The sequence below is a fragment of the Enoplosus armatus genome, chromosome 5, assembly GCF_043641665.1.
Source record: "Enoplosus armatus isolate fEnoArm2 chromosome 5, fEnoArm2.hap1, whole genome shotgun sequence".
NCBI lineage: Eukaryota > Metazoa > Chordata > Actinopteri > Centrarchiformes > Enoplosidae > Enoplosus > Enoplosus armatus.
In genome coordinates this window covers 2,256,443-2,268,849 of record NC_092184.1, presented here as the reverse complement: position 1 = coordinate 2,268,849, position 12,407 = coordinate 2,256,443, and the positions used below count along the sequence as shown (strand labels likewise).

Here is a 12,407-nt window from a genome sequence, read left to right as displayed (position 1 = left end):
ATCAGAAAGTGAGCTAGTGTCCGTATGGTATGGATTAACACCTTGATAAAAAAAAAAGCGGCGTGGAGCCTGACTTCAATTTCCTGTGGACTACATTATACACTGTAAAATATTAGAGTTATGAAAACCGTCGATTTTTTTCCCCCCCGCCGAAGAGTCCAGCAAACTCTTCACTGCAGCTCGACCGTAATCTGTCATTCCGGGCCCGCTCCGTTTCTGCAGTTTACCATAAAACAATGATCAGTTCTGTATAGACGGTTTATCTTCTTCAAATGAACTGACACACACACACACACACACACACACACACACACACACAAACAATCAATAAGGTATCACTGCGAGGACTAATTGTTGACAGGTGGCCGTAATGCTCTCCTTTGAAACATAAGTGTGATTTACGGCCGCGCTCCTTGAGACCCTGGCTTTCAGCGCTGCTACTAGAAACTTATCTTTCTCTCCCTCTGTCTGTCTGTCTGTCTGTCCCTCCCCCTGTTCGATCTCTCCTTCATTCTTCTGAATTGCACCTCATTACTTTGCTCACTCACTTTCACCTCCTACCCCCACTTTGATGTTTCTGTCCCTCTCCGTCTCTCATCGCAGCGGAGCGGTGACTCTCCAAAGTCAGACATCCTTTTAATGTTTGATGGCCTATTTTTCACAGTGTGGAGGAATGTGTGTCTGGGGGGTGTGTGTGTGTGTGTGTGTGTGTGTATATTTTGGTGTAGGGGTTAGAGAGGGGTCTGGGTCTAGACAAGGAAGACAGGAAGGAGAGAGGAAACAAGGGTGCTGTCTTTTAAGAGTGTGTGTGTGTGTGTTTATATGTGTGTGTATGCAGCTGGGAGTGTCGGGCGAGTTCTGGGGCAGGCAGATAACAATATGACTCGAGCCTGACCTCATGGTCCCAGCCTCTTCTGTCACCTATTCTGGCCCATGTGAAGACGGGATGAACACTCTAAAAGAGAAGAGCCTGGGAACAGCTTCGGGGAAAGGAGGGATAGATGCTTTTTTTTTTTAAGGCAGTCCTGCTCAGTGATTTGCAACATTGCCCACAATGGCCTAATACAACCACAGATATTTAAGATATAGGTACGTTGTGGTATAGCAAATTCTGACACGAGGTCTTCACAAGTCCAAAACGGACTTGAGGTCAACCTACCCAAACCATACACACATGAATTTATTTAAAAAAAAAAAAAAAGAAGAGGAGGGACCTGATCTGATCCGTCCAATGACAGTCAGACACGATCCAAAATGCTGTCGACCCGAACAGACACCGCCACTGGCGGCCGCATAATGTGCTACCAATTAAAAAGCAGCCGCCCTCAAACGAAAAAGCCCCACTACATGTTCTTTTTCCTGCACTTCACAGTTTACACTCCCCTGTGATGATTATGGCGGGCCACATGATCAGAGCCGACTTGCTCCCGTCGGGTATTAAACTGACCCAAGACATGTGGCAATATAACGGGACCCTGAACGTCCCCATTAAACTGGATATTAAACTAGTAGCCAGGACTTGACCGGACTTACGTCTTGACCTGTGGACGTCTCACAGAACGTCATCATATTGCCTAACTCAGTTGTCAAGTTGTTTACCTGACCTTCTCACGGTTGAGTTACACATTACACATTAACAATGAGTTTAAGTTGTAATAAACCAAAAGCATCCTTTAATTCACAACTGAATTTGGGCTTGGTCTTGGGCTAATCTACTTAATCAAGGTACTTCAGCACATTGATGCAAAAACCATTGTGGGTTTTCCCCACAATGGTCTAATACAGTGATTTCCAACTAGGGCTGCATGTAAGCCAGGGGGAACTTCTGCAGTTGCCAGGGGGTACGGGGAGAGCTTGTGGAGCAGATGATCTAATTTGAAGAAATAGAAATTATATATATATGTTTCAGCTGTAACACCAGCTAAAAGTAATGGGTTAGCGTTTAAAATAGATGGCTAAAAGTAATGAGTAAATTATTAAAATGTAAAATAAACAGTTGAAACAGTTAGCTTAAAATATTGGACAAACATGAAAAAGCTAAAAGAAGTTGATAAATGGATTAAAAAGCTAAAAATAACAGGGTGACTGGTTGAAATAGTTAGCTAAAAGCAAGACAGTTACCTAGACGTAATGTATAAACAGTTCATCTGACAGCGTCGTGGGAGTACGTCAGACTAAAAAGCTGGGGAACCACTGGTCTAATACAACAAGAGACATCGACAGGATGAGAACTTGAAAAGAAACGCTTTAACTAAATCTCGCCTCTGACGTTTGCCTCATTTCTATCGTCAGCATGTTGACGTGTCTCGCGAAAACAAAACTGCCCTTCTAAAAGTTGTGTTTCCACGCATTAACACTAAGCCCGGAGGAAAACTTTAGGATTTAAGGGGGGCAGATCTTCCGTGGGATTAACTCAACAGCTTCCTCCATTGCCTTGATTTTACAATTCAAGGACTTTCCATGCCGTAAAAATGCGATTTCATTTCTACATGTCATTTTCATTTTATTAATTGTTACAATGTTTGGAAGAGTTGAAGATCTGGTTTCCACTCCAGGGGGAAACCATCTAGTTCAATGAGGATATAAAAGACATTATAAAAGACATTTTATCAAAGAATATTATGTAAAATAACTGGTCAGTTCCCAGTCATTCAGTTCTCTGAAGTGTTTATCAAGTTCTTGACCCTGCCCTGGGTGCACCTATCAAAGCTCAGGCATATTCCTGGAAACTCATGACAAATGAGAACTGTGATATTTTACACTGAGTAACACCTCTGGGGTCAAGCAGTACAGCTGACACAAAGTGTGTGTTTACCAGTGTGTATCTATGTCAACCAGGGACACACAGACAGTGTGTGAGTAGCCTGCACTGGTGTTTGACAAACAAGGGAGACAAGGTTGTGGCAGACTGATCAGAGTCCCTGGAAAAAAAAAAAAAAAGCAACTGAGATGACCAGTCACTGGAAACACACACGCACACGCACACGCGCACGCACGCACGCACGCACGCACGCACACACACACACACACACACACACACACACACACACACACACACACACACACACAAACATCTGGACACAACTGTAGCAGTCTCTAGCCTGAAGGAACTGTTAATGCTTTATAATAATAATATTGAAACTTAAATACAAATATATAGCTCATGAGCTAAAAGAGGCTAAAAAGCTGCAATTTTTGTATTTGGTCAAAACTGTGTCTTAAGCTTTCTATAAATTCTGAACATGCCACAATATGACCCTGTGAACTCTGGATAGCCTCCTGCATGGTGCCATCCGCCAACTGCTTGCTAAGATGGCATCCTGGACACCCAAATAGGCAACGAACATCATTAAGCCCTTCACTTAACCCTCCCTCCAAGCTCCTCACCATGCAGTGGAGACCCCGAGGGGCTGCTGGACAGGCCAGGTATTGGGCTACAGCGGCCCCCGATGCCTCCCCCTCCTCCACCCAGGATGCAGCCACCTCCTCCTAAGCCGCCTCCTCCTGCTCCTCCTCCTAGCGCGGCCGCCCTGTTCAGCTCCTGTTCGATCTCTTCCAGGCCGGCGCTCTTTTGGAAGCGAGACATCCGGTTGACCACCCGCGGGGACATATGTGTGCGGGCACAGGGCGCACCGCCGTAGGGGTTGACGGGAAATACATGGGTGGTGCCGCGGAGGGTGCTGATGGCTACCCAGCGACTATCCTGGCTGAAACACATGTCCTGGACCTGGACAGAGACAAGGCAGATACAGAGGTCAGGGGACAGAGGGTGGGGACAGTATCAGTAACATATGAAGGATGAAATCACTTCACTATATTTCCATTCACTGTTCTCATGACTGACTCCTGAATAGCTCAAACAAACAGCACATCTCATTTCACAAATTCTGGGGGTTCTCAAAATTAAGCTGATTATTTTCTATTTTCAACGGGTAACATGCGGGACATGCACGCAGGAATGCTTTTTCTCTTTTTCATATTTTCTTTGCCGCATATAGGATGAAAAAATTGCCTTCAGTCCTTGGCCAGGAATAGGCCTGCCAAAGCATTTTGTGCCCGACCCATAGGGGGCGCCGCAAACGCAAAAACATGTACCTCAGAACCAATTTTGGTACACATGCTCTGGGGACTAGTATTATCAACCAACATCTGAGGCGTCATATTGATTGGTGCAGCATGTGGGCGTGGTCACAAACTAAAGACATGGCAGAATAATGAAATATGGTCACAAAAATGTAAAAAAAAAAAAAGGTGTAAATGCTTCACAAAAACTAAAATCTCAACTGGCCTGATGATGGCGCCATAATTAACAGCAAAATGAAAGTGAAAACTTCTGAAAGGCATCTCAAGATGGTCCGGAAACATCAGGGGGAGCCTAAAATTGTCTTATTTCAGTTTTTATTGTTGTTGTTCTGTTATGAGCACAGACGTCCTTTGTTGAGTGACATTTCCTGTGAAATGAATGACAATGTTTAAATTGAAAAATAAGGACATTTTAAGAGCGTTCGTAGAAACATTCTTAGAAAATGCACGGGGCGGTGTTCTGACTTCTGTGTTGAGAAGTGAGTGATCGTTGACAGTTGTTGCCAGTGAAGATGACGCATGCAATTAAGACTTTTAGAAGGGGCTCCGGAATGATAATGTGCTAGTTACAGTAGGTCTCACCTTATGGATTCCAATATCTATGAGTACTGCTTCTCCTGGCAGTACACATGTAACCGTCTGGGGACAACCACTTGCTCATTAACTCCAAGATATTAGGTCCAGGTTTGGTTTCCAACTTAGATGGATATTTTGAAAATAGGCACAACCCTTTCTATATTATTTTCTTCACAACTCTGCATAGTGGAATACGCACAGTGGGAACAAGCTGCATCAAACCGTAGTCTGCCAGAGCACTGGCGTGACTAGGGTGAAGTGTTTATCACAAAGATAAACAAACCTGTCTTGAGGTGCTTGACAAAAAGTCGACCAGGGTGAGAGGTTTAGACAATAACTTTTTGGCAATGGTGACAATGTGATATGAGCTTGTTTGGTGGTAAAATAAATGACTGAGAAAAAAAACAAAAGGGTTGATGGCATCCTTTGTTAGCCCTCGTCCTCAAACAGTGACCGACTCGCAGGGAGCAGACACTTCAGAAGATAGGATCTCCCCGAGCATGTTAGACATGCAGGAAACCAGACAGATAGGCTGCAAGAGACAATACAAACAAAGGAGAGCGAAGTGACAGTGCGCTGAAACGGCATCTATCATTCGACATACTATAAAAAAATATATAGGCTGGAGAAAGTGGATTGGGACTGAAGAAAGGAAAAGGTCCAAGAGAAAGCTAAGATGAGGAATGTCTCACTCTTTGGCCAGCAAGCATGTCAGCCAATCAGAGAGGCGGCTCTGTACCTGCAGGCCTCTCTAATCTTCTGCCAGGTTAGACTAGGTAATTGTCCCCAGCAATGACAGTTAATGGGGCATCCTCTGCATACCAGACAGTTACTTTACTTCACAAAGATGAGTGAAAGAGTAGGCCTGACCTCTGCCTGGGCTGATTATGGACGACTTGGAGATGAGAAAGGGCTACTGTGTGTGTGTGTGTGTGTGTGTGTGTGTGTGTGTGTGTCGTAATTGGTCATAATAAGACCTGTCAGAGCTCCGAACTGTAAATGGGTGCTTGGACTTTACTGTCAAATCCGTTCTTTATCATCAGGCGGGACGTTACCTGAAGGGTTTGCCGTGATTGTGCAGTCGCGGCGTGACAGCCACGCAGGAAAACCAAACAGTCGTCAAATGTTATCTTAAAAAAGACGGAATGCAGAGTTACTGTATTCAGTCACATGCATGTGCCAGTGTGGAGGTTGCACATTCCAGAGAGGCTGGAAAGCTCGCCCTCCTGTCCGCGTCCACAGAGTACTTGATGACATCCAAGGCAGTCAGAGATGCCAAGAAGACATGTTTAATGCTTCTGACTTTCTTTTTTTTTTTCTTCTTCTTTTTAAAGCAGTGAAACTGTTAGAGGGAGATTAGGCCGCTCTGTTCACCTGAGAGGAACTCTGATGGAATGACAAGAATGTGACAAAGATGGACAGAGGGATAAGACTGAAGAGAGACGACAAACATACACTTGGATGGGACTCAAGTGTCTCTGCAATAGAGAGGGAACACGAAGAAGATGTCGATGACAAAAAGAAAACCAAACCTGGGTTTTGTGGTCGACTGGAGCTTTAATCCTTTACTCCATGTTGTTTAACCGATATACTGGATTTGCCAATTTGCGAGGCCTGGTATTAGAAATAAGGCTGATAACACATTAAAAAGGGGCATTGTGGAGATTTCTTGTAAACATAAAAAAAAACAAAAAAAAAAACACAAATACTCAAAAAACACATTGAGTGTATACTTGAGGTCTAACAAAAATGTAGTATGCATAATAGGTAATAGAATAAAAAATAATAGCAGTATCAGCATTGACTGGGATGTTCAACGGCTTTAAATTGAAACCGATTTGGATTTTTCAATGCCAGCGCCAACAGTTCTTGGACTACAGCAGCTAAAATCCCAAACTGATATAGTATGCACACAAGGAAGCTGGTTAGAGAAATCATCAGGCAATGTAATGTAGTAACCAGGTTACAGTAAAAATCTCCATATACATGTTGCAGGTCCCTCATCTTAGTTTGGAACCATGGTTTACTTATTCTAAGTTTATTAGTGATACAAGACGGTGCTTCTAGAATTTCGACATTCACTCAAATAGCGAAAGGAAGCCGACATATCCACACTCATAGAGGAAGTGTTCAATTGTTTTACTGACTCATTTTAAATGCAAGGAGGCGTTGCTACACCCTGCCACTCTGCTGTCTCAGTGACAATTCCCCAGGAGGTTTTGTCATACACATGTTAAAAGCCGATTAGAAACCCAGTCACCCGTATGTGTGGCCAAGCAAATCAGCATTCTCTAGAAGATATCTTGCTGAGGAAATCAGGTGTCTGACCGGATTTCAAATTTACACAAAGTTGAAGAAATCAGGTTCCTGCAGAAAGTCAACAGTAGCCTGGTTACTTGAGTGCATGTAAACGCACTGACAGGATCAGCCTTCAAAACCCATATCGCTGAAATCACAGCTGACGGTGCAGGGCTGCAAAGTTCAGCAGTAATGGAGTGCCACCCAGGTAACCTCAGTGACTAGCGCTCTCCGGTTTGCCCCGTGGCTCCGCTCTCATCTACATTCCCTTACAGCTGTTATCAGCAGCAGGCCTGTTTACCTGGCCTCAGGTCACTGACAGCCAGCCGCATGTTTGGCCCGCTGGAGACAGATAAGGCGTCTCTCCACCCACCTAACTGGAGACTTTATCACTCTCCACTGTGTGTCTGCGTGTGTGTGTGTGGTGATAACCCCTGGCCCAAGCACTAGGCTAAGGCCGCCTTTCAGTGTTTACAACGGGTCGGATCAAAGCAGGCTCAGTGTGCAGCCGGTCAGCGGACCTGCCGTTTGGTCATACATTAACTATAGGCAGGCTGTGAGAATGCGTGTGCGTGATAGCTTGTTTTCCCGGTCAATAATCCTGAACCGAACAAGGCCTGGAGTAGTTTTGTTGGGTAAGCACGGCTGACTTGCACTGCAAAATCTCTGCATGTCACGGCTGAACACGTATAGTAAAAATCCAAAAAGGGGCACAAAATATCTTAACGGGTGACTGCATTTATTAACTACTGGCATTTTTCATTTGTGATTTCTGCAATCAAATGAATTTCCATTTCCCCGCGTATCTCAATGGGTTACTGATTAAATACAATTTAGATATATTGTGCATCTACGTGGGCACCTGTCCTGTCTTTAGGGGTTTTGACAGCTACCATTGGGAAAGCCAACAGATATGACACTCTTTCTACAGTGGCAGGTCGTTTTGATGTCATTTTTTAAAATGTACATTTAATCAAGATGAATATTGCTTCAAAAAATACTATTCGACTGTTTTTAATTTGAATGGCGTTGAGTGTTTCTTAATCAAGATGCTCCTTCATTGAAAAACAACTCATATAACCAATGCTGTACTACAAAATCCCAATATTCACCAAGTACTAATAGTATTGCAAGACTTTTGTATTGATTGCATTATACTGTAAGGTGTTCCTGTTGTCTATTATTCGTTTTCATCAACTGATTGTTATTGGTGCCTTTCGATCCACCGTCGCTGTCTGGCTTTTGCTTTCCGTATGGGAACACCAGCCACGTCCTTCTTCTTCCACCTAAAAACCCCAATGCTCCCCGGTACCCCACAGGAAAACCTGAATAGATGTCAGCAGGGTTTGTGTTGGCCAGCCCTTGTGAGCTCCCATCTCTACTGGATCTCCACTCCAACACCAAGCGTCTCTACCATTATGGAACCCTCTGTACTGCACTGTAGAGATGTTTTCAATCTATAGGGACTTCACAGGGGAATTGGTTTATACAGTTTCAACATACACTGCATACTATCTGTACAACATGGAAAATCCCTGATTCAGGATTCTGAGTGACCATTTCTACAGCATCTTAACAGAGTGGGGGTGGCAATACTGTATCTCCACACAAAATACTGACCTTGTGTTAAAAAAAACGGCACTTTCAAAGCTTTAATCTTACCTTTTACCGTACGTACTATTGTGTTACATGGTATTGCATCAACCAGCAACTAGCAGAGAACATTTAAAACTATTTTAAAAGGGCAACCAAACAGAGCCAGCATCTTCATAACGTGTTTCATAAAACGACACAGCCACAGCCATCTTTTCAAAAATGTTCTCTTCAAATGCTCCAATTCTATTAGGAAGGGGGGGGGGGGTGGCATGTAAAAAAAAAAAAAAAAAAATGTGTGTGTGTGTGTGTGTGTGTGGTTTGGAAGGCAATGCATCTAGGCCTGAAGAGGAACACTGCAATCGGGACGGCTGAGAGAAGGATCTTGGGGGATAAATCCTCCTTTCAACAAACGCACTCGCTATACGTCAACATACACACACACCCGATACAAGTAGGTGTCAGGAAACCATCGAGCGTGTTGCGTGGGAGAGGAAGAGGAAGAGAGACAGTAAATGATGCTGAAGAACTAACTGGAGCAGATTTGGTTTGATCTAAATCTAAGACATTTGCCTGCTGGTCCATGCTCCCTGGTTGCTGACATTCTCTAGTACTGTCCCTATGGCGGCGTTAAGATATCAGCACATGGTGGATTAGAGTCCTGTTGTAAACTAAAGCACCTGCTAATAATCAGAGTGCTACCTGTCGGCAGAGCAAACCACAATGGTTGAACCATTCAAGTCACTACAAGAATTGGAACTGGAGTATTTCTGGGTATTTGCTATTTACAGAACTGCAATCCCTGTGCTGCTCTCTGGTGTTGACCCCTTACTTTGAGCTGGACTCTAATGCTTTCGCTTGGTGTCAAAACTCTTTCATTATCACCCGTGCAGAGCCTTTTGCTTTATGTGGAGGGACCAGCGTTGATACGGGTCAACACGTTTAGTGTAACATACTTCAACATTAACATTTTGGTTTACAACATGGATCTTGTTTAAATTGTTCTGTTATAATAAGATCTCAGCAGCAACTCATCTAACATATTACAAATCAGAACACAAACAACAAAAGTTCATTAGGAAGTGAAAAGTGTGTGTGTGTGTGTGTGTGTGTGTGTGTGTGTGTGTCTCAGACCTTGGCCTCAGTTTCCCCGCGATGCAGGGTATAGAGATGATGAACAGCGCTCTGTGAGGACGCCCATGGGTGGGTGAGAATCTGGAAGACGTGGAAATCGTGGCCCAGAGTGTCGGCAGTCACCAGCAACATTCCTACAATAAACACACGCGCACACACACACACACACACACACACACACACACTAGCATTAGCAATCCCTCCCACAGCTGGCTTCAACATACATTGGTTATTATCGTCACAGCTGTTTATGTTGCCCATTGCCGTCTTTCTTTCATTGCACCATGAATTTTCTATATGTAAGGTTTGCTTTCACGTGAATGTGTTGTTTGCTTTACTTTTTTACATGCTTCTGTATTGCACGCTTCAATGAATATTTGTTAGCAGTGCTTAATGCTGCCATGTCATCTTGAATTGGGCTTGGAAAGTACAAACTGGGTAAGTGGAGTTTGAAAGATGTGGGCATTGATCAAGCAGGGAGGTACTGATGAAAGATGCTCTTGAGTTGCATTATGGGAAATGTAGGACCAAGTGCTTTTAGAACTTGACTCATTTTAAGACAAAAAAAAAACAAACAAAAAAATCAGTATATCGCAGCCTCTGATAATCTTATGAGTCCCAAAACTCTATGGAAGTGAGCTTAGATTTTATGATATTTTCAACAAATTCAAACTGCCAGCTTCCTCGCCTGGACTTTCATTAGGCTTTCCCAACCAATGTGATGCAACGTAATCTAATCATTTGAGAAGTGAATCATCAAACAAGCAGTTACAAATTTGTACCTTGATAAGTACAACATTGCAAGTGATGGTTACTTACTTCAAAACATACATCTTTCAATGTTGCTCTAGCCAGTGTGTTTAAACATTGCCACAGGTACACCGGTAAAGTGATACAAAGACAAAACTGTGTTTCACTCCAGCAGCTCACGCGAAGGCAGCCAACACTACCAACTGTGCAGAACACATGCTAGACAGCATGACAGAATTACTGTGCCTTTAAAACAAACAAACCAGCCCATTAAAACAAAGCCAGCTATCGGTTGTCGCTGTCATAAACTGCAGCCTTCCCTCACATGATAGCTTGGTCTGGTTAAAAGCAGGACTCGAGTCGTGTGCTTCTTCAAGGACAGACAAGATGATGAGTGTCTGTAAAAGAGAGACTCTTATGTATTCATACATCTGTGTATGGTCATGGGTGTGTGTGTGTGTGCGTGTGCGTTGAGATTCACCGAAACACTGAACCACAGCTCAGCACAAGTGTAACCCCCACTGACAGTCCCATTCATTTGGTCCCGTTTTATTTGAAGCTCGTCAAACTCCAGAAAGTATAGGCCCTCACCATAAACAACATGCTCAACAAACCACACCAGAACAAACCCAGATCTAAACTGGCTCGGTTAGGAAAAACGCTGCACTGCTTTTCAAGCGCAACCCAAAACCCCATCCCCAGAAGCCTTTTGAGATGTTACAAACAAACCCATAGATCGGGCAGTAACTCAAAATGTTGGAAATGCATCACTGATACAGAGTGTAAGATTTGAAGAAAAAAAAAATGTCCAAAACCTCTGTTTTTGACGACTCCCAGACATAAATGATATTAAAGTAATTAGTAATTTTCCTCTGAGTTTTTCCCCATGGAATCTTTTATGTGGAGGCTGCAGTAGGTTTTAATTAGTGGCCGGGCTTTATTGGGTGGCATGTCAAATGTGAAAAGAGGAGGCTGGAATGGCATGAGATTAAAAGGATTCAGCAACACGTGCGAGGGAGATGGAAAACTCTCCCTCTCTGGAAAAAAAAAAAAAAAAAAAGCAGAGTGTGCTACAAAATTTTGCACATTCATTCAGAGTTGAAAGGTTTCTTTTTTTTTTTTCTTTTTTAAGAATTGTGTATGACTGAAGAACAGTCATATTTAAAGATGAAGAGGCGGAATGGGGGAGGTACAAGAGTGGATGAGCGATGGGGTCATGCAGATTATCAGAGGTGGAGGGAGGGAGGAAAGCAGAAGAGAAGCCAAGTGAAGTGTGCATTAAGACAGCGGTTAGCTATTCATGCTGTATCAGAGCGACCAGAAAGCCAGAGAGCTAAGGCCCAGGGCCTGTAAACTCTTGAAAAACCCACGCCCCAAACGAGGTGCCAAGCCACAAGAAGCATTTGCGTCAACTGGGAATACAGAGAAAAAAGGGACGGGGCCCTTCTAATTATAGAGTCTGGAAACGGAAGCGCAGGGTGATTAGGAGTTGAGGCGCTGCGGTCTGTTTATCTGGGAGCTTCCTCTCGCTCTCGAACCCTCTCTCGAACCCTCTCTCCCCCACACTCCACTCTTTCTTCCTTTCTTCCTCCTCTCTCTGTTTTGGTCAGGCTCCGCCCACCCGGTGGCTGGAGAGTCTGGCCCCTGGTTTTCTGACAGATGAGACTTGGCCGCTGCGTCCTGGCCGGGGCCAGCGTTTCTCTTCTGCTGATGGTAGAGTCTGGGCTCCAAAAAAGTAACAGCTCAGAAAGGCTGGAGAGCTTTGTGAGCGCGAGTGCCCGAGGACTGGGGCTTTTGTGGCCTTGTTGAAATACAGAGGCCCTCGCCGAGAGGCGTCAGTCGGTTAGCCCGCGGGAAGGCCAAATTAAAAAGTAGCTGAGCCGCTCGGCGGGTGAAAAGAGAGGGTTTCGGGGAAACCAGAGGCTGGCTGGAGCAGGGTTTGACACGTCCTATTTATAACACCTCGTCCCAGG

At 44.1% G+C, this 12,407-nt stretch overlaps 1 protein-coding gene across 4 annotated transcripts in view; it reads right to left on the bottom strand.

The window, feature by feature from the left end:
- The window catches only part of bcas3 (BCAS3 microtubule associated cell migration factor), a 303,021-nt gene that overhangs the window by 234,561 nt on the left and 56,053 nt on the right, over positions 1–12,407 (bottom strand). For all 4 annotated transcript variants that reach the window (XM_070905817.1, XM_070905815.1, XM_070905818.1 and 1 more), the window contains exons 13-15: positions 9,685–9,818; positions 3,525–3,727; positions 3,388–3,449 (exon numbers count right to left, since the gene is read on the bottom strand). In XM_070905817.1, coding sequence (XP_070761918.1) covers positions 3,388–3,449; positions 3,525–3,727; positions 9,685–9,818 — 399 coding nt within the window. The remainder of the gene's footprint in view (positions 1–3,387; positions 3,450–3,524; positions 3,728–9,684; positions 9,819–12,407) is intronic.